General features: G+C 37.1%; 1 protein-coding gene across 9 annotated transcripts in view; it reads right to left on the reverse strand.

The window, feature by feature from the left end:
- mical3a (microtubule associated monooxygenase, calponin and LIM domain containing 3a) overlaps positions 1-23,428 on the reverse strand; it is a 79,585-nt gene that overhangs the window by 36,228 nt on the left and 19,929 nt on the right. For 2 of the 9 annotated variants that reach the window (XM_025055970.1, XM_025055969.1), the window contains exons 1-13: positions 21,485-21,973; positions 6,822-7,230; positions 5,770-5,977; positions 5,527-5,643; positions 5,324-5,425; positions 4,638-4,793; positions 4,179-4,279; positions 2,394-2,651; positions 2,157-2,272; positions 1,684-1,810; positions 1,409-1,502; positions 1,243-1,272; positions 583-730 (exon numbers count right to left, since the gene is read on the reverse strand). In XM_025055970.1, coding sequence (XP_024911738.1) covers positions 583-730; positions 1,243-1,272; positions 1,409-1,502; positions 1,684-1,810; positions 2,157-2,272; positions 2,394-2,651; positions 4,179-4,279; positions 4,638-4,793; positions 5,324-5,425; positions 5,527-5,643; positions 5,770-5,977; positions 6,822-7,100 — 1,736 coding nt within the window. In that variant the 5' untranslated portion in view covers positions 7,101-7,230; positions 21,485-21,973. Of the gene's footprint in view, positions 1-582; positions 731-1,242; positions 1,273-1,408; positions 1,503-1,683; positions 1,811-2,156; positions 2,273-2,393; positions 2,652-4,178; positions 4,280-4,637; positions 4,794-5,323; positions 5,426-5,526; positions 5,644-5,769; positions 5,978-6,821; positions 7,231-21,484; positions 21,979-23,428 lie in introns of those variants that run through there. The other 7 variants (XM_025055971.1, XM_025055974.1, XM_025055975.1 and 4 more) reach the window with 7 other exon arrangements.

Raw genomic sequence — 23,428 nt, forward strand, 5'->3', positions numbered from 1 at the left:
TTCGTCTCTCGTGGACTGGCCTACTAAAAGCAACAGAGCATATCTAAACCCCATGGTAAAGGTCAGTTAGGACTCAGATCCTAATAGCTTATAATGCTAATTGCTATGTGTACTCCAGCCTGTAGCAAACTGCATTAGGCAGTAAGGATGGAGACTGTGTTCTTCTTAGAGTGCAAGTAAAAGGGTCTGTGTGTGTGTGTGCATATGTGTGTGTGTGTGTGTGTGTACAGTAAAGCATTGCACCCTAAAGGCCAATTTACTGGCAGCTGCTCCCTAATAACAGTTAAATGTTCTTGCACAAGCTTAGGAATCCAGAAGGACAAAAACAACTTTAATAAAAAAACATTTTAAAAAATGCTGTAGGGCTAAAAATAATTTATATAAAGATATATAGTTATGGAAGAACGAAAGAAGAATAATAACAGTAATATTAAATATGTCAGTTCACCCACAGCTACAGGGCATTCTTCCAAGGAACTCTTTAATGCTTTGAACAAATGGGTTACCCCTAAAAGAGATCATTTGTATATAACGTCTGGTATGCAGCATTTAACTTCCCGTGCATTTCTTGCAGGTACTTACATGAGATCAGGTCTGTATCGATGAATTAGGGCACACAGAGCCAGACCGCTTTTCCAAGACATGGTAAGGTCTGTCACATTAACGTTCCTATATCCCTCGGTCTGTCTCTGACACCAGTTGAGTAGCTTGCTTGACCGAGCAACAGATTCTGGTATGAGAGATAAATCATGTTAATTAAACGCAGTGAACTAGCATAAAATCTTGCAAGGCAATGTCATAGCCTTGGTTGGATAAGGCCAGGCACAAGATAAAAACGTTTTGTCATTCTTGGACTCATTATTCAAGTCAGTACAAGTTGCAACCAGCCAGAGGAAAAAAAAAGCACAAAGAACCATGAGATATAAAACCTTTCTGATGTGAAGGGGCAGGGGGGAAGGTTTAATAAGAGGTTAGGAGAGGATGCACAACACACGGGAAACCTTTAACATGGCAGAGAGTCACGTTAAGTGTTGAGTACAAACCAGACAGAGTATTGATGATGAAATTAGTATGCAGATAGGAATTTTGAAAGGCTGCAGAATATCCACACAGTTCCAACATAGCAGTTCCAGTTCTGATCCACTCATTCATGAATTCATTTAAAGGGTAAATGTTAACACAGTTAAAACTACTGGGTATCCCTGGAGAGCAACATCATGCATTCTTTCGACTTTGTGTTACCTTGCAACTGCTTGTCAAGCAGGCAATTGTCTGGAGTAAAAATAGTGTAGTTTAGATACACTTTAGTAACAGTATTCGCAGTATAATGCTACAGTGATTAAAAAATAAATAATTGAGGGTTTTTTTTCAATATTAAAAAAATGAATAGAAAAAAATAGATACAAACCATTCCTGGCTAACTTGGGTGTTGAGGTATTTATTACATTCTCTATTTCAATGCGCATTTCCCGCTGCTCCCCTGTGTCAAACAGATGCCGCACCTGTAAACACAGATATAATGTATTACACAACCAAAACTATCAGGCACTTTTGAAAATACCTCTGCATGACAAACCACCCAGGAATGCTAATGTGAACATTTGTTCAAGAGTAAACTTTGATTTTTACCACAGAGAAGTATGACAGACATGTGGCACCTTCATCACCAACTTGAACGCTCACCTGGCTAGGCTTCAGGAAGTTAAGGCTGATGTTGGGATAACGTGTGGTAGGATCCACACTGTACTGATTGAAGTTCTTACTGACGTTTTCTGGTGTGGTCTGGGGCAGGAGTCGATATATACTCTCCCTGGAGCACAGAGACAAAAACAAATTCAAATCTTGTTAGATAATTCTCCTCCATTAGGTGTTACAGCAAAACAGCACATGTCTTTGCATAAAGAAATTAACGTTAACTGAGGGCCAATGGAGTCACTTCACAACAGAGGTGTCACATTCCATCCAGATTATGAGAGACACTTATCCCATTAGTAATAGGAGAGGTGGGACTAATGCTGGAAATTACATCCAGGCATATTTCCTAGTAAAGCACTTAGAGATTAAAGGGTGTGTTTGAGAAGAGCGAACACGTGTGCATGTGGTTGAATGAGTACTAGCAGTTTGGTGAGCGAGTATCAGTGTTTCCACAGCCTCACCTCTCTGCCAGCACCTCCAAAGGGGTTTTTCCTTGAGCCCAGCTCTTCACCATCCAGCCCGAGTCCATGGCTGCCAAGAAACCTCGGGCGATACCGGTGCCCATTGGCCAGAAGGGCTGGAGAGACGACAGTAAACACTGCATTCAATGACCAAGTATGGTCGAAGACGAGGCAAGGATGTGGAAAAATAAACGAGGGTTGGCCAGGAGGCGATCAAACCTCTGTGGAGTCACCCACCTCCAGCAAACTGTCTCCAACCAGTGCCACCAGAAGCTTGTGGCCATTGCGCTGCCGCACAATGGCAGCGTTCTCTGAGGCGTACATGCAGGTGAAATCAAACATGGCTACATCTGGCTGTCCATAGTGGTTGATGGCAAAGTCCAGTGTGGGCAGCTGGTGGTTTGTGGAGAAATCTGCAGCTTTACTGGCATAAGACAGTAAAGCAGCTTGGTCCACGTTAGCTCTCGAGAGCAGTAGCTCAGTGTCTGCATAATCCTGCAGAAGTGAAAAATGACAAACGACATAATTGATCAAGATAAGTCAAGACAAAGAAGACAGAACAAAGAATGAAATGAAAATATGGTAATATGTGCAAAAGGGTTGTTTTTGCAGCTAATCAGTTTAAGAACAACTGTCTCCTAACATGTTTCTCTGCTTAAAAATATAATAATAGCCCACAAAAGGGGCAAGATCCATTAAGTAGTAGACGCATGGGGAAAAAGGACCTCATTGATTCTAGAAATCAGAGTAGAATAGTCAGACTGGGTTGGGCTGATGGGATGGTTACATTAACAATAAATCTGGTTTCAACCCAGGAAAACAGATGAGCATCACTGAACGCAAAACACATTAACCTACCACCAGATGAACTCCAGCAGGAGAGGAGCACAGCAGCTACAACTCTAGTCAAATTAGAACTGTAAACAAAGCTTGAATTCTTGTTTTTGTCCAGTCTTGGCTGTACAAGATGACCCATTTATGACAGAATCTACTCATTTTCCAATTGCAGGTCAATAATGTACTTTAATTACGTTAAACTGGTTTCTTGAACATGCCAATTAAATCCTGTCCGTGTCCTCCAATTGATTTTAATCCTGTAGAACATTCTGACTGTGACTTAACCAAAACATCTGAGGGAAGTCTCCAGGGTCTCGTTAAGTCAAGGTCACAAAGAATAAAAGCAATTCCATAGGCAAAGGGCGTTCTCGGTCTGGTACTAGTAAGATGTGCTTACGATGGATAAAACTGTCAGCTTTTGAAAATAATATTTTACATGTGGGACACATTTGTCAGTACTTTACATTTGTCTGGTATCACTTACTCTTTCAAAGATTTGCGTAGCATCCATAAAAGGAAGCACAAATTCACAAAAGCATACAAGCTGCACCACAAGCAGCTTAGACAAGAGAAAAATAAGCTAAAATTTAATTATTACTATAATTGGCAGTTAACAAGAGGAAGTTTTTTAAATAAAAAGCACAGGGCTTCATGTCAGGCAGAAAGACTTAACAGGAAATAAAGTAAAGTAAAATAAAGTTTGAATATCTATACAATTATATTTGATGTTCTGCCAAACTCAACTGTGCTTTAAGGAGACAGCACAATACTGTAGAATGATCTAGCCTGTCTAAAAGTATATCTACACATATCAGCAAATCCCTTCATGCTCTAAAGGTGACATTTTCACAGAGGGCGGTGAAAGTCACATTCTTCATTCTTCAACCTTCCTGGTTATCCCTGCCAAGTTTAGAGAAGCTGATGATGGGCAACAGGAAGAGCACAGACGTGCAAGAGCCAAATGGGTCCCAGGATTGTCCTGCCTAACTGCCTCGTACAATGAAATCCCCTTTTACTAAGTCTTTATTCTCTGTCTGTTCATTAGAAACAGCACTGAGGGTTACTTTATTGTCAAAAATAACTGGACACTTTACTACATTTAATATTTTTTAAATACAAAAAGTATCATGCACGTAAACACTTAATATACCACACTGTGCTCCTAGCGAGTCTTTAATCACTCACATGCAGAATGACTCCCTTTTCCAGCAGGCTCTGTTTTTTGGCAGTCATCACAAAGTAGTGCGTGTCATCCTTGTAATAGACAATGTTTTCCAGGTCAATACCTAGAAATGCCGATGGAGAGACATATTGTTAAACAAAAACACCCTTTTTGTCTTATTGTTCACAGTCGACTGCCATGGCCTATTTGGAGGACAAGAGGGGCAATTACACAATTCAAAGCACAAACCCAGAGACATCGCCCAGAACATTGCCATGTCAGCAATAAAATAGAAGAACATGGCATTAAACATGGTGTAAAAGTGTTTAATTGGGTTGGTTGGATGCAGGGATGTAAAGAAAACAGAGGAGATGACCCATTTCCTTTTTGGGAATTCAATACACCCTGAAACAGCATGGAACATTTACAATCAGACAGTAAATGCCATGGTAACATGTTCTTTCTAACGGGACGTTACACACCTGTGGCTTCTCTGAGGTCTTGAAAAAACTTCTGGTTAAAAATGAAGGCCACGCCACTAATTTCCTCAACCTTTGCCTCCGCCGTCGTATTTCTGTTGATGAAGTTAGCTGTGATGGCAATTGCAAGCTTGCCCCGGAACTCCTTGCGCCGAAACCCTTTTGGAGAGGGAGAACAGAGAGCGAAGAGTAGGGTTTACGCACGATGAATAATCAGGATCAACAGAATCTCAACCATAAATATTGTATGTTTAAACAAAGAAAAGTAAACTATCAGATGGATGTGATCTTTTTTTATATTAGTTCACACAGTAATACGCAGTGTCATCATGTTAACACGATTCTGGCAGGACTGTGTTTTATTGAGCAAGCACTAAAATTGTCTCAAGTTAATCACTGGAGTGTATTAGGACTTAAGATAATTAGTAAAGTACTGAAAAAATGTAGGTTCACAGCCAAGAGAGGTGCAATGCTAAAGAAGGACATTTCTATCCTGCTCTCTTCATTTGTCAAAAACAAAACACTCACACAAAGAGAGAGCTGTTAATTTGTTGAACACAGCTGTATCCTTGTGAGATCATAATCACTTCAGCCTTGAAGTACATGTGCAAAGGACACCCAAAATACAGTTTGTTTTTTTATTTGTAGTCAAGGAAGAACTTTCACTCAGTCTGTAAATGCAAACGTGCCTGGTAACGTGTTCCTCCTTCCATCTGCTCCAATGATGACATCAAACTCCAGCTCACTGACAGGGTGTGTCTTAGGGTGGACCTCTGCTCTCCAGCCTATCTCTGAAAAAAATCAGTGTGTGTGTAATCAGACAGAAATGCAGAGCCAGACATAAAGCTTGTGACAGAAAGTTTGCTCTCCATTATTACTATGTCTCACTTACTCTCGATCTCCTGATGCTCAGGAGGCTCAATAAGACTCTTGAACTCTACATTAACATGTATCTCAATGCCGAGCAGAAGAGCCATCTTGAGCAGCATGAGCTGAAGCTGACGAATACCTGCAATACACAGTAAAAATATATATTTACCTACAAACCCCTAAATACACATTTGAACGTACAAAGGAAACCACATTAAAACAATAAAGTCTAAAAGAAGACTTAACATTTTATGTGTTTACTCACTGATATGATCAATTGCACCAGCACAGAATTTCCCATAGAACTTTTTTGCCCCGAGACCCCTGAGGTCCTGGATGGTGAAGGGCCAAAGATGCAGGACATTGTTCCTGGAGAAGGCATCTCTCTTCTCAATCAGCACCACTTTGGCCCCCAGGAAAGCCAGTTCTATTGCTGTGCGCAAGCCGCATGGCCCCGCACCAATAATCAAACACTGGAACAATAGAAATACTAATGTTATGATGTATTTATGTAAACAATACACATAGTCAACCAAAGTAGACAGGTCAAAACCACATGTTTAGAGGACAATTTAAATTATTTGAAAAAAATCATATATTCATCTTCTCCAAATTCTGCGAGTCAGTAGCAACTGAACCTCAGTGTTAGATAACATACAGAGGAGAAGCTAATATCCAGTCACTTATTAGTTAATGCGGTTAAGTTGGATTAGTAGACCATCTTAATAAATTCCCCCATGTCCCTCCACAGCTGGAGAAATTAGGAAGTCAACAGCAAAGAACATCACATAGCACACACAGTGGCAAATCAGGATTCACATATTAATCATGAACAAACACATTGATCTTAACATCATATCTGATTACCATTCTTGACATTATAATTTATTCCTCAGGATTTCAAAATTTTCATGATACATTATGTCATAAAAGAATGAAATAAATCTTTGAAAGTTTGAAAAAAAAAAAAAAGATTTTCTTTCACAATTCAACGAGTAAATAGTTTTGGTAGCCTAAGGTCCTATTATGTCTGGGTTAGTGTAGGCAAAATACCAGGTTGTGATTAAGCTGAAATAAAATATCCAATCCCATTAAGGAAAAAAAAAGTTTGTTTGCAATAGGTCATTTTTTCCGTGATTTTTGTATTATAATTATAGTTTCACAAAACTATAATTATAACAGATGATAATTGAATAAACACTGTAAATAACAATGTAATGCCAGGTATGCATGAGCATCACATTACATTTTATGTTTCCATTAAAGGATCAAATCAGCAACATTCACATAACACCGTCTCTGCTGGTGCAGGCCTACCTTCGAGTTGGCACAAGCGCGGCCCTTCTTGTATTCCTTGTGGCTGGCTCTTTTGTCTAACTTGGCCCAGAGCGCCTTGGCCTTCCAATAGTTGAGTTTGGACTTGAGCTTGTGGTAAAAGACCTTGTACTCTGTGGGTTTGACTTCCAGATGTTCACATAACTCCTGGAAGGCCTTGAGAGTGCCCTTGCATGTGGTGCCTTGGACGAATTTGTCAAAAAGAACATGAGACTGGTTCACCCCATCTCCTCCGGTTGCACCAGTGCCTCCATCCCCCATGGTCCAGACTTAGACAGGGCTTTAAGGGCCCTTCACCCCCGAGGCAGGGGTCTCTGGGTCCAGCCCCAGGTCTGGTACACAATCTCTGAGGTGCTGGAGGGGTTTATCTCAGGCCTCAGACATCTTCATTCTGCCAGCAAAAGGAAGATGAACAGACAAGTGATAACAACTCAAATTATTAATTACAGTACTAAACAAACCAAGCCAAGCCAAAACCTGGGAAGGAGGTACAGTATAAGTGACCAAAATCAGACTAGTAATCAAAGCAGTTCTCAGACAAAGACCAGGTCATTTAAGGTCCTGCTGTCATTCATCAGTAGTAACATACTTCCAAACAACTATTTTCTGAGGTGAGAGCAACCGAGACCAACACAGGAAGGGCATGGAATCAACACAAATCTAAACAGGAAACATGGGGCTCCCAAGTGTGTCAACAAGCATGGATTTCACACACATTAAATTAATAATTTATTACAAAATACAGACAAAATTAGCATGCATTTGTTGGGTCTGTAAGACCTGGTGAAGGCATAAGAATTTGTCCAACAAGCTGGATAAGCATTTTCAACCTGAGTTTTTTATATGGCTATATATGTACTTAATGTATGTGAATGCAATACAACTAATATGGATTCAACCTACTATATATTTTGTCTACTTTTGGTCTAACCCTAATCTCCTTTCAATTACCATTTAGCTTTTTTTGAATAATTTACTAACCTATTTTTAGCTAATAATGCTAGAGCTTTCTTCACACATGGTTTTGCACAATTAACTCTAATGCTTCAGAGAGCATTACAAGCCCCATTAGTGGAATTTCACAGGCATTTCCTGATTTTTCCACAGTATTTGGCTCCAAGTGCTGACACATTTCCAACCTGTCCTAATTTACAACTTTAAATTTTTAATTAAGAATGAGCTGCATGCATGTCTATATTTAATTGTTTTTATTTTTGATCAAACTAATTACTTGAATCATGCAGGTTATTGACTGGCTTGTATGTTTCGAACTCAATCATTTTGGCCTTCTAAATTATTATTAATACTATTAAAGAAAATGTGTAGTATTTACGACCCATGGTCTGTCTTTAACCCTCTAAGGAAGACATTATTCATGTTCTCTGTCATCTGTAAATCACCATTAATTCCTGGAATGTCTTCACTTTCTTTATAACAGAGTGCAGTCCACAACTTTTAGAATATAAACTTTACACAGAGTGCAGTGTATGGAATATGTAACAAGGAAACAGGAGGAAATGTCAAAAGGCAAACAGTTAAAATTCGCAATCATGTTCCAGTTAGTTCCGGTTTGTTTGTAATTTATATATTTACAGTTATGCAATACTGGTTTATCTCTTGAGGCAACACCACAAAAACTTGCCTTGCTTGTTCTGAATTCACGACAGCTAAGCAAACATGGCCTACTGCAACTCATGTGCAAAAAAAATAGCTAAGATACTTTTCAGTGAAGTAACATAGAAACAATATCAAGTTCTTTTTTAATGTGAACCTTAATTTAATAAAAGCCTTACCTGATTAAGTTTCATAAGTTCTAAGTTCTAAGTTTAGACTCTACGTAAAAGATGAAGAAGATGAAGATTGGTAAAACTGTAAATCAAAACAAAATAAATCCTAATCATGCTGATCACACAATAAGTACCAATCAATATTTAAATGTAATCCTACATATTTATTCCAACAGGTTAAGAGTAAAAGTTTAGTTTGCATCATAGTACTAGTTCAGAGACGGGAATCACAATGAGAATAAGAAAGTGATGACTACCACCATCATTAAAACTTTTTAAAAAGCAAAAATGTGCAGATATTCTACTTGCAAAACATTCTTCAACAATAATGTTTTCATAATGAATACAGTATTGTAAGTATTCATTATTCTAAATAGGGCCAAGAGCCATAAAGAATATTTATAATGTCTTTGGACTATTATTGTGACCATAAACTAAAAAATGCTCTTACTTATATTTACTTTGGCCTTGAACAATGTAAATACAATCTGATAAATGATATGAAGATATGATGAAATTGATATACGATGACTCAGGACATAGATTCGATTAGATTGAACTTAATTGATTCCACATTGGGGAAATTGTTTAACTGACAACCTTTTATGTGGTGAGATTAATTAAAGTATTCTTATTAAAATGTAACTGTTGAAACCAGACCTAAACATTTATATCTGGAAATAATAATTCTATGTAAATATAATCAAAAAATGAATGACTTTCAATGTCACTTTTTTGGACTTTTTTTTTTTTGCACCAGGTTGTCCAGGATGCTGAGCTAGTTTCATGCAAATCAATGTAGTACCAGTCCTTTTGCAACACATCATGAAAGAGAGGCCAGTGCAGAGGTCAGCTAGCTGGCCTCCATTTCACTCCCTGCCAACTCTTCACTGCAGTGAAAACAACAGACTATGGGTTTTGGCTGTCTTAAGGCAGAAGTTCAAACACAGACAGAAAGAATATGTTCCATGAGCAACATTATTTCCTGTGACTGTAACCTTGAAAATGTATACAATGGAACTGTTCCAGGCCATCTACTGTACTTCAGAGGTGTTTTTTTTAAATGGTAACAATGGATGCTTACATGTTTTTTCCTCTATGTCTGGGAGAGCATAGCAGTAATTTTAAATATAAAAATACTGTAAAGTACTCGTTCCTCTGTACGGAAATTACAAATTCAGATTGCAAAACATCATTGTCACTTAATAAATATGGGATTCTCTGACTTTTTGAGTTTGAGCAAGCATCAGCCAGGATTCACTGTCAGTAACATAATCAATGTTTTATAATTTACTTGTCAATATTCATGATTATAAAAAGAACTGGCAAAGCTGTCTCATGATGATGCTGTCAACTGTGCAGTGAAATCTGCAGAAAAAAAGTATTGTGTTTTTAGGGCGTTATAGTACGATGCAACAATATTTTTATCTTTTAAGCAAAATGTAGACTAATGTTAGTCCTTAGCATTTGCATACTAATTTAGTGCTTCATAAAGTGTGGGGCAAGTCCCACTGGTTAGGAATAGAGACATGACAGGTTTGGGTGTGACAAACGGGAAGAGATTTTAAATTTCAAATGATGGCACAACTGCACTTTTATTTTCTTGTTTTGAAATTTGTATTATTTGATGTTAATGATTTTGCTTTATTATAAAATATGGCATTACTTGGTGCTGTATTTAATGAAAAATAAACACACAGCTTATTTTATGATTTTTCAAGTGACTCAAAATACTTTAATGTGGCTTGTACTCAACTATCAAAACATAAATGCGGAAGCAGGGCCCACATAATGTTTGGATATGCTAAACTGAAGAAAATATAACATTATATATATATATACATATATATATATATAACAACAAGGAGAAATAGTTAAAAAATGTTCTATTTTGTTGTTGTTGTTGGCAGTAGTCTTACAGCTACAGCCGCACAATACATGATCTGTATCAAGTTACGATATTTGACAAGGGGCTGGTAAAATAAAACTATGGCCAATAGTCCACCCCTTCTGTCTTCCTTCCAACTCTCTGACCCATCTGATGGTTTAAGTTAATAACACTAGGCAAGCAAGAAGGTCAGAAAAAGGAGAAAGTAGGCAATGTCAAAGCTACATGACCCTGGTTTAAAAAGAACAGCATAGCCTCAATCTATATGGAACTTAAAAGGATGGTCCTAAAGGGTCATAATTCAATTATTGGACAAATCAAATCATTCCCATGAGAAGCAATTTTAGCTTCTTCCTCTGTCTGCAGCACACACAACAGGAGGTTTTATGCAACTTGAGTGCAAATCAACAAGATCCACATTCTAGCTCATAAATATTGGGAAAATGCACATTTCTTACAAAATATGGATACAAATCCTGCTGTGTTACAGGCTACGTTATGTCAAAACCAGCTCAGACTGGCTGCAGTGTTAGCAAACCCCTCACCCAGTTTAATACCAACAGTAAACATGGCCTATAATTTGAATAATGGCAGTCTCCTGCAGAGACACAGATGCTCACGCAACAGGAGTGGTTGCTAGATACCTCAAAGATGGGAGACATTTCCAAATAACATAATATTAAATCATTTGCTTGCTGCACAAAGATGGAATTGCAAACAAGCTGTTGTTAGTCAGCAACAAAGAAGATTAAAAAAAAAAAATCAAAACAGCTTTGGCTTTTTATGCACTCAAAAACCTCCAGACATCTGGATAAGCTGCTGGATTTCACACATTCACTGAAATTTACAAAGGAATTACACACACACACGCAAGCTTTCACAAACACGCAGGCGCACACACACAGCCTCCTCTGAGTTTGCATACACACACAGCTTGTCTTTGCTTTTTGCTCCCTAAATTCCATATCCTGTAGTCTAAAAATAGAGCTAAGGATTAGACAAGTGGGCAACACAGTTGATAGCATGGCTGTGATACTGTAAACACTTGCTGCCAATAGTAGAGACAACAGGTACAAATTGAAAAAGAAACATTGAGTTATTTATAATGTGAAGAAAATAACAATTAGGACTAAACCAAGGTTGTCTATAATTATTTGCTATAATTGATGCAATGAAGTTTCAGAATTTGTTCACCCTTTTAGCATCTAATTACATTTATTTCAGGGTCAATGCTGCAGCTAAGAATAAATCACACAACATAGGAGATCCTCGTAACATCATAATTTAAGACATACGATAAACATAAGAAGAGTCTGACTTACTTTGGAGCCATAATGAAGGGCAAAAGTTGCCAAAAACCAATATAGGCAAAATAAAGCAAATGTAGCACAATCCAATGTACGGCATACAACTGGCAAATGAAAACAAAGCTTTCCACTTAATGCAGCACATCCCTGTGAAAAGAGTTTATCTGCTTCATAGTTCATTGATTTCACTCTTCAGTTTACAGCGAGAATTCAAAATAATGTGTTTTTTCAACTTGTGTTATTTCAAACATCAGTTCTCCATTAGACCATTTTTGTTGGTGGCTGTGAGCAGTTTAACAAGAAAGAGTCAGAAGACTGGTATATTTGGGAGTTTAGAGTTATACACGATCCAAATACTGGTTCTACACTTGTTGTACAGTAGCGTTGATTGTAGTTTTTTTTATCTTTGGCTGCTCAGTTGCTTACTCATGTTGGAGACCATACAATTGAAATCTAGCATGTTGCTGTTAGCACATACGAAGGCAGTTATCTCCAGGAGGCATGTATGACACAAAAATGTCTGAGACAACTCATACAGCATCAAGTTAAAAGTAAATAAACTACATTATCATTAAAAAAATATATTAGGCTTTAACCATTTGTACAAAATTATGTGAAGCCTTATATATTTTATTAAAAGATAGCATCAAATATAAATTAAATTTGGAGTATAATTAAAATAACCTACTGCAAACTAAAACAATCTTCATTTGTTCATCATCAACTTGTGGACTAAAATAGAGCAACAGAGACGAGAATGTCAATTTAAAAAAATCCTGTTATCTTTGTTTTATTATTATTTTTTAGGCCACAACATATAGTCCACCAGACTTCAATAATAATGTCTATCTCTGTTATTTCTTTTTTTCAGATTAACTTGCATCTGCCTCCATTTTGCCTTCATTCCTGGCATTTAATGATCACTTTAACACCTCCCATTGTGCTCATAAGTATAGTCACTTTGGATGGCTGTATTGCAGTCAAACGCTAATTACAGAGTAACACAGCAGCAAGTTGGGATTTCTCGAGACTGCAGACTGAAAATATATCAACACTAACAACAAAAGTATAGCAGTACCTCATTCTGCATTCCATGCTCATATATTGATTTGATTTTCAAAGCTGCAACATTTTTTTACATTAATTGCTTGTTCTAAAATTATTTACATTACATTAAGATTAGGATTATAATTCGCCAAAACAAACATTTGGCAGGAATGTACCTTATTACTGCCTTTGTTTACAAATTGTCCATAGACCATCAACAATCAACAATCACCTGGTTGTTTGAATTACTTCTACTTGTGACTTAGTCTGAGCACTTCAAACAGCTGAAAATTAGCTGATTTTACCATTTTATAATTTACCAGCAACAGGCCCACCTGTTAATAAACACTAAAAAAACACTCAGACTGACACACAAATGCACCAAATGTTTAATTACATCAATAATTCTGTTATATTATCACCACTTTGCCCAGGGTACTGATGAAAGTACTGTTGCTAAGTGGCAATAAACACATAGAATCACAGGGAGAGAAACACCCACCCAACACAGTTATTTTATCAGCAAACCAAGTAGAAATCTTAACATTTTCACATTTGGTTATCTGTGTTAGTAGTCGCTTGCACATTTTACACCCGTGTGTGGGGCGAGATGGAGGCATGTATTTGGTTACTCAAATACACACATCCATCTTTGCCCGGGCACTAGGAAGTGTAATCTGAGACCTGCAGGCAAACAGTCAACATAGTCTCCAAGGCTTAGTCATGACTGGAGTGTAATGGAAGCATGCAGAAAGGAAGGGCAGGATGACATGTATTTATAGTTTTTGGTACACCTAACTGTTTTTCCAACATTAGTGAAACTGGCTCTGCTATGTCTCGCCAAAAAAACCAAGTCTGGCTTCACTGAGAGAACAGTAATCAACAGTTAAAAGTAAAGTGGAGAATCGGAAGACACTTCCTTATCTTAGGCTAAGTGTTAATTTTTATGATAAATAAACAAAAAAGGGCACAGGGAAAACATAATACAAGATGGAAATAGAATAAGTCAAAAATCCAGAGACAGGGTTTTATCTGTAGTTTAACTGGATTTCATATGTCAACAATATCATGGCAGGTTACACACAGCAAAGGCAAAAAAAAAAACTACAGATAGTATAACCTCAGTAGAATTTGCACACATGCATGTGTGCACAGACATGCACACAAAACACACAGGAATGCATAGAAAGCATTTTCATAATGAATGACAGAAGAATATTTTATCAGTCTTGCCCAGTCCTTAAACACACATCTCAACATTCTGTGCATCAACACTACAGACCAGGTTTTTTTGCATAAATCTTTTTAAGAATAACAAACTTAACTTTGTTTTGTGACAAAAATAATCTTACAGATACTTAGATAGATTTTCCGTATCCATTCAACAGAAAGAAACAGCTAGCTACTGCAACCTAATTTCTAGAAATCCACCAGAGTGCAGTGCTGTCAAGTAGTTTGGGCGGTAAACAAGTTGCAAGATATCTTTGAAGATTATGAAATGAGGAGAATCAGCAGAATGTGATGGCTCTGGTGCTCATCACCCTGACTGACGAGCACTTCTGCTGAAACCTGTAAATGCCTCTCCAGGACTGAAACATCCTCAGAGGTGGATTACTGGCAGCCTGTCAAAGAAGCATTAATGCATATGTAGCAAACTCCCAACCCCAGAGGACCCAGTGCACTGGAGAGGTAGCTTGTATTCACACAGAGTACACACTCTCCAGTAAAATGCAGGACACCTAATAGGGAGGTTGTAAATTGAGGACTGGAAACAGCAAGTATGAACTACAAATATCAACTAGGCTTCCACTTACTGTCTTAAGTATAGGGTTAAGCCACCTAGTGCAGTGGTCCCCAACCTTTATTGTGCCACAGACTGGTTAAGTCTGACAATTTTTCCACAGACCAGTGGTTTGGCAGATAAAAAAAAAACATAAATAAAATGATACAACCCACATAAAACTGGTATTTTCTAAACATAATAATAAACGTTAAGCTACTATGTATGCAACTTTATTAGCAGCGTCCTAACATCGAGCTGGTCTTTTAACGCAGAACACTTGGTCTCCAATTGGCGAAGAAGTTCTGAAGGCTGCATTGCCTCATTAGAGAGCCATTTTGTCACATATTACACACACATATTAGATAAGTCATGTGACCAAAGCAAGCATCTGCATCATGTGTGAGTCAGGTGCGGTGGAGAGAATCCAGTCATTTTTCAAAATAAAACATGGTTCAGAATCAGATAATAAATTAAACAGAAATAATGTAAGTTAGGCAATCTTTCTATGCCGACCAGTACCAATTGACCCACAGACCAGTGCAGATCCGGTTGGGGACCATTGACCTTGTGCATTCTACCAAATTATTTTGTTCGTCAAATGTCATCTTTTTCTAAATTAACAGAAATAAATTCTATTTACACTGCAGGATTACACTTTCTTCACACCAATATCGCCTAATGTGGTCTAGCAACCAACTAATTACGAATCCCAGGATATGACAGTATTTTATCTCTCACTTTGTTCTCCATTTTTAACTTACTATATATATTGTTGAGCACATGCTGGTATAAATCACCAAACTGACCACATCATCCTAACATATTATTAGGTTTTTATTAATAAAATAAATAAATAAGGTCAATAGTATAGTAATTCAGGTAAGTTCTAATCAAACAAGCTCAAATGCTTTTATATGGCTGAGGGAAATGTTCATGTTATGTGTATATCACTCACACTTTTCAGCTCTAGCTCTGTTCAGTAATTTAATTTCCCTTGGGCCACAGGAACAGAAGAAAAGAAAGGTCAATCCTTAATATCTGCAGGCATGCCCAGGTAACTGAACACCCACACAGCACAGTGAAGAGTGATGACAACTTTACAGAAGAAAGCATGAAAACAGACCCCTCCTAGATTACACTTGAATCCCTCTCACGTATAACAAGGTGATGGTGGTAGACAGGCAAAGGTTGTGGCAGCTACTGTGTAAAATTTCTTTCAAACACTGAAAACACGAAAGTCTTGGCAGTAAGTCATGTTTGAACAGAGTAGTGAAGTGTAAAGAAGGAATAATAGAGCAAAGCAGCTCTAACAAAATCCTGCCTGGTCTATGTGAAATTGTTAATTGTTAAAATTTCTAATTTTAAAACGAGGCTACTTTAAAGAGATGTCCAACCATCTTTGAAAGCTTTGCAGTGTTTAGTTTATAGTCATCTTAAAATCCAAGGCTTTACGCATATACAGTGGGGATTCAAGAGACGAGTTTAATCCATTCCACAACAGCACTCATATGCCAATCCGCTCGTATCTCGATTGCATATTCCCCCATTAACAACCAATTCATTCATTCCAGTCCCCCGGAAATGTACTATTAATTAATTAAATTACCTCCCCTCCCACATCTAGTCATCAAAAACATAGATAGAAACAAATATATAGATAATATAAAATAATAATCATTAAGAAAACATGTTATATTATTACAGAAAGAAAGAGAGAGAGAGAGAGAGAGAGAGAGAGAGAGAGAAAAATGAAGTGACGGGTAAAATAACTAAGCGAAAGGCAGTGAGCTTGACAGCGTGACAGTGTCAAGTGGAAGAATTGAGCTTGGTTGAGCACTCGTAACACGAAGAAAATCGTGCAAAAGTTGCTTACTAACTAATAACTTGGCAAACTCGGGTATTTCGCGTAGCTCATATCTCAAAGTACAATGCCAATGTACATTGTTTCAAACGATGGACTCAAGAACAAACACTTATAACTACTACACTAGGACAAAGATAACCCGAGTTTCCTACCTGCATGAGGGATTTTATAGGACTGAATAAATTGACTGAATAATTTGAATCATATTAAGCAGAACACTAATATAAACAAGAAAAAAAGAAAAGGTTTTGTTGCCATGTTTCAGTGAAAATCCTTTACAGTTCTTGTTTCTCCAATGGTCTGTCAGAGAAGAATTTTTCTCTTGTCCAAATAGTTAGATAACAAGGCCCTGGGCTTGTCCACACACAACAAGAATGAATGTGAAATATGATGTAGTCTCAAGAGGGATCAACCGTTAACTACACTGAAAGGGCTATACTTGGAAAAAGGTAGACGTCTACAGGCTGAACAGCCGTAAGACAGTTTCTGGGGCCTGATAATAGACAACTAATTCCATAGGTTCTAGAAAATAAAGCTTTGTCAGTACTGATTAGCTAGTACTTAGTAGCTTGTTCACAATAGTCTAATGTCACTTTAAAAACAACAGTGTGTTCTTTTCTCCTTTATATGGAAGAAATAAGACATAAATATATTATAATGCCTATTTAATAATTACAGGGTTGCAAGTAGTTTCTAAACTTTAGCCCTGCATGGTCAAAGACCAGTATCTTCTTGTGTTGCCAATGGGCTGTCTGTACGTAAGTGTGCATTCAGTTACTTGTTCAACCCTGTGTGGTTGGTGGTAATGTTGGAATTAAATGGCTGTCCCAACCTGAACAAATACCACTTTTGTATTATAACATACTCTGTAACATACATTTAAATTTTATCCTACTTGAGAAGATAAACAGCTAATAATTGAGTCATTGACTTTGTTATTTTATTTGAGGAGAACGATAATATCTCACTAGTTAATTTAATTTCTCCCCCAGTGATAAGGTCTATCACTAACAAACACAAAGCATTAATATATAGAGATTATTTGGTAAGAAAACACATAAATAAGAGGGGGGAAAAATCACCAATATCACACCGACTTGTATTTTCACCATACCAAACTGTTCATGCCAAAACTTTACCTGTCAATACACAAACAAATACATGTTAACCGTATACAGCTATTATTTAAACACCAAACCTATTATGAATTGACAATATAATAACATATTATACACAAGCATCTCACATGCGTGATCAAACTTAGGCAACTAAATTATTAGGCATCAGCAACACAAGTAGACTGACACAGACACAAACTGTCCCCCAGGATCTGGGGAAATGTTTTCAGAGTCACTGAAGGCTGCTGATGCAAAAAACAAAAATGCAAGAATGATTCTCAAATGGAGAAATACAACAGAAGAATGCTGTGAAAACACTAAGTAAAACACTATACTAAGAAAAAAATGATTGCAATGTGTTGAACCATTACAGATATAACTAGCAAGAACAACATGGCATGCCAAACGTTCTTCATTGGCTTCTATTTTATGGTTGATTTAATCATTGGTAGTTAATGCCATTGATGCCACACACACAAATGAAAGTACAATATCACAAATTTGCTGCAGTTTCAAAGGTCTGCAGACTGGTAAATGTAAACAGTCTTACTGGCTTCTGGAATGCATGTGTCATGCTGACCTACTTCTGACCTCCAAGGCAGAAGAAACAGTCAAGAGGCATGTCTTAAACCCAAATCACTAATCACTAAAACGCTAGGAGCAGAAACCAATCAACTACTACATTGTACGCAATTTTGTCTTTTTTCATACAATGCCCAACATTGGTCACTTGCAAGTGTACCTCATGTTGATAGTATCTCATAGAGGTAAAATAGTATTAGATGAAATAGATAAATTATGGGAACAAATAAGTAGGGATGGCTCGATGCAACTTTTTCATCTGATACTGATACTGCAACTTTGAGTATCTGCAAATGCTGATTTCAATCTGATACATGTTCTCCTGCTGTGTCTGCATTTACAGCATGTCACACAAGGTTAATATGAGTATTTTGGCTTAGGTTTCGGATGTGATAGGTTATCGTTGTTTCTTCAATGTTTGATCCTGAAATTTTGAACAATATTGGACTGATAATCATCCTGAATATCGGCTCAAGCCATCCCTAAAAATAGCCTTAGTACAAACAACGGAAATGAACTCCCACTCCTTAAGCAGATATATATCATGACTTTATACTTCAGAGCCTTAAGATAATGGGAATGATACCTAAATTAATTCTAAGAGGTCGTTTGCATTTCCAATGTGTTTGACTCACTTGAAATACCAATCGCTGTGACCTCATTCAGTAAAACAGTTAAAAGGACAACATGGTATGGTTGTTCTTAAGTGCCAATAATTTCCTCACGCCACTTTGAATGACTTACCTGCAACATTAAATGATGTATGAGTGGAATGAGTCAAACTGCTGTCTCTGTTAAGCACATACTGAAGATGTGACTAGTGTAACACACACAAGAGGAGAGAGATAAAAGGCACGTGACAGAGTGGCGATGACTCAAGCATAGAAATAAAAACAAACGTGTCTTACATTAATGCAGTACATGTTGTTTGAAAGTACTTTCCTCAAACCTTTCATCTGGTATAATTTCCAGAACCATGGCATAAATAAGAGCTTGAGACTCAGCAAGTCAGTAACACGCTCTCTCAGTGTGACAGTGAGCATGACGTCACAGTGGGTCAGCCTCACCCTATCCTTTTGCACTTCTACACACTGAGCTGTCAAATAAGTCACATGGTGTCTGTGACTCAATAAGTTAGCAGTCGTTTAAGGGTAAACACATGGGTGTGTACAAACTATGAACGGAAAGAACTATTAATTAGGGATGTACCATAAGGCTTCCTTTGAACCAATACCAAAAACAAATATGTATCTGTTCATAGGGACCAATACTGATGAAATAACACATCATTTCTTTTTTTTTTAAGTAACTATGCTGGGATGCAGGTCTGGTCAGTCTAAAACAAACAGTTTAAGACAGCTCCATAGTCTATCTCTTTTGTAAAGAAACAAATGCATTTTATAGTTTTGCTACAATGGGGTTACATTTGAAATGAAACAAATATTAAATTAATTAACACAATAATCAAATATAACTAGCATTTTTAAGGTTTCTTCAAATCAACCATGTCTATTAAACTTTAATTTTCATTATTGGTGCCTTAGTAGTGGTGCAGCCATTATCAACCTTAGCAATGGGCTGCAGCATAAATTTAAATACAGTGGCTTGAACGTAACAATGCCTAATCAATTAATCTCTTAGTCAAGACCAAGATCAAGACCTAAGGTTAAAAATAAGTCACTTGAAAGTCCATCAGACCTTTTGTGTAATTATTTTTGTACCTAAAAATAAAGCTGCTGTCAATTAAGGTTGACAGACTCGAATGAGGTTAAATTTGTCAATATGATTCTATTGTATGCCAAGGATGGACGGACAAAAACAAAAAGGCTGCCTGTTATGGGACTTCCATGTCACTGTTTCAGAATTAAACAGATTTGATAAAAAATAAAAAAAAAATAAAAAGGAAAAACGTAAACAAGGTTAAAAGATTTTTCAGTACAATTTGTTAGCTAATGTTGTAGAGGTCACAGCAGCCAACTGGTTCACTGTAGATCCTCCACAGAAAGCCAGACAACAGACTAAATTAGTTCTGACCAGAAAGCGAACACTCCACCTACTCTGCTTAACATTCAGACCTCCTGTGCAAAATTATGATAACTTAATACAGATAGTGCAGGCTGATTGATCATGCATCTCCTTCATCATACTGTGAACTTAAAAAGGACATCCAAAGTATTTCACTGAGAAAGTTACTACAGCTTTAAAAGGAGGGAGGATGAAACAACAAAAAGGTCGGCAGCAAACAATCAATACATTTAATATGCCATCACTCAGCTAAGACAGGATAAAAGCCTTCGTCCAGGGAAGACCCCAGTCAACTCAGGACTGCAATGCTCCATTTGGCCACAGACCGACTCTTTTTGCACTGTGTTGATGTATGGCCCAATCTGGGTCAGCTGAAGCAATATGGTATTGTTATTATTGTTGAGGTCAACGTGCAGCCTGTCAAACACATTGCACAGCAGAGTCTTAAAACAGAAAAATGATCACTGTGGGACATTCTTTTCTTTCCTTAAACAAACACATAATTATTTTTGTGCCTTAAATAAAGATGTGGGAAAACAAGCTGTTAATTTTTGTTTCTTGCCTTACTGAAGAAGTACAAAATACAGATGGCAAACGTCAAGGTCACAGAAAGATGAGAAATAAATATCCTCTGTGTTTAGAAGATAAATTTGAAACAATAATCTGCGGATAAATAAAGTAAATTGATAAAAGAAATGGCCAAAATACATTTGGCCATTTAGAAACCAAAGGAATAATGTTGACATTTCTATCATAATAAATATATAACAGTTTAAGTTTAACATTAAGTTGTCTAATGCAATAAACAATAAATATATATAAATATACGGTATATATTTTATGTAATGACCTGTTCATTTACCAAAAAAGTAACTTAGCTAAATTCCAATTCTGTTATATATTACTGAGTTGAAAATTATACCAAGGTAATACATACAGTGTATATGTACTGAACTGTATTCAGTCATTCGCATTACACAGACTATCCAGACTGAAACAAACAGTGAGAGCCGAACTGCTGCAGAGCAAGGATTTGCAGTTGACCACCGATGAACCGCAATGCACTGTGTAGTTAAAATTATGACTTATTACGCAGTTGTGTACTTAAATCCTTAGCAATGCTATTAAAACCAACAGACCGTGTCATTCCCAAACGTGTAGAGAGGTGTTGTCCTCGGAACGGAGAGTATAACATCAGAAATGTTCATGTTTATCACCCGTTTGGGGGAAATATCTCATCTCACCTGAAAATCCAATATCTTTATAATCCATTAGGGTGTCGCCTGTATAAATCCATGTTCTCTCGTAGTCCCAGATATTCCAGTAAAAGCTAGTTATGTGTTGGATTATATAGCAGGTAGCGCTTGTTTAAGGCCAGAGCAGGGAGCCACACAGACTGTAGGAGGAGAAGGCGCAACTTGAAACTGACAGAGAGGAATCGGTTCAAACCATTATAGCGACAAGGAGGGTGAGAGAAAACGAATCCGTGAATAAAGACACAACAAAAATATATTTCGTACGCATACTTTTGATTACAATTCCTTCCGAACCTCGTCTTAAGAGAATTGTATGATCATGTGTTACACGTGGCTGTGTGTTATTGGCGCATATCGGACATTATGTAGACAACTATAAATGCGACACCCCCGTGATTCACTGACGTAAACCAGTGTTTCAACTCAGTTTAATCCGATTGGTGTGTTCCAACGTGACGCAGCAGAAGAGCTGCTGCCTTCACATGGTGTCAAGAACGCCACAGTGATTTACACAACAGCGAAAGGCGGGCATGTTTTCACACGACAGAATGCAGAAAAAGCTCATTTAATTGTAGGGGATTCCGTGGAAGCATGTGTTATGCAGTACCGACTTGGTCGTTGTCGAATTATATTTATTATATATGTTTAATTGGAAATATTCAAACATAATTCCACAAAAGAAAAAATGCACTGCATATAACAATGGAGTTCAAGGTGCCTTATAATGTAATCTTTGATGACAACAATTTAAAATGAAAAACATTCAACAACCTAATGTTGGTACTTGTTGGTACTCTTTCTTGTTATATTTGGTTTTCCTTTGGTTTTTAGATACACAAATAGAGAGATTCAGTTTTCTTGCTTATGCCAATGAATTCCCCATTGTGGGACAAATAAAAGACTTCTTCATATCAAACACTTGAATTTGGCTCCAATATAAATCTATGGGAAACTGTTGTATAACTCCACTAGATTCATTGGTTGCCAATGTAAAACATGTAATTTTTCTTCTAAACCAGTCTGCTGGATGTGAATAAAAGCAGTTGTCCTTTTGTATTCAGATACATGCGATTCTTTCTGTATTTTAAGGTTCTGTTCTCTGCACTAACAAAGCATGGACTTCCACAGCCTTAGTGGAAAACCACTTAAGATTGTAACTTTGGAAAATTATATGTTTATAGCAATTACTTTCAAATGGGAAGACATTGCATGGAAAATAAAGTGGAGTGGAGTCTTCATGTGCTGTCTTCTTTTCTCACTTTCAGTTGTAGACACATTCTCATAATGTGGATACAAATTGTAGCTTACAGGTCATTGACCAAACAAGCCCAAGCTGCAAATGAAAGCCTGGTATTATTGCTGTAATGATTATTCATTTAAGTGTCTTGGATCATTCTCAGTAAAGGTCAACGACGAGCAGCCTCTTAGAAAAACCCACTCAGCTATGGAATGCAGATGTCTTTTGATATGGATCAAAAAGCTCATGTGGACATGAATTGTTTTATTGAAAACACTTTTTTTCTACAGTAAAACACAATTGTGGGAATGTGGATAACACACTGCTGCTACCACATTAGGTTAAGTTTAAGAACTTGGATGAAAACTGTTTATTTTTATATCCTGCACAGTTTCAGTGGGTTTAACATCCTCATGTTTGCCTGAAAGAATTTTCCTGTCTGAATTGAATTTCAAATTGTCGAATTAGTCTTTTAGTTTTTAGAAAAACTGAATGTGTCTTGTTTGTGAAAACTAAAACTGTATTGTGCACGTTGGCACGTTGCTAACACAAAACCAGACAGAATTTTGAAGCAGCTCCATTGTGATACCCAGCACACACAGCCTCCACAAAAATACATTGCACATGTGAGTTTTTCAGTCAGTACAAACTGCCCTAGTTGGATTTGAACATTTTCACTAATTGAAGAAACCACA

Source organism: Cynoglossus semilaevis, chromosome 6, assembly GCF_000523025.1.
Source record: "Cynoglossus semilaevis isolate Cse_v1.0 chromosome 6, Cse_v1.0, whole genome shotgun sequence".
Classification (NCBI taxonomy): Eukaryota; Metazoa; Chordata; class Actinopteri; order Pleuronectiformes; family Cynoglossidae; genus Cynoglossus; species Cynoglossus semilaevis.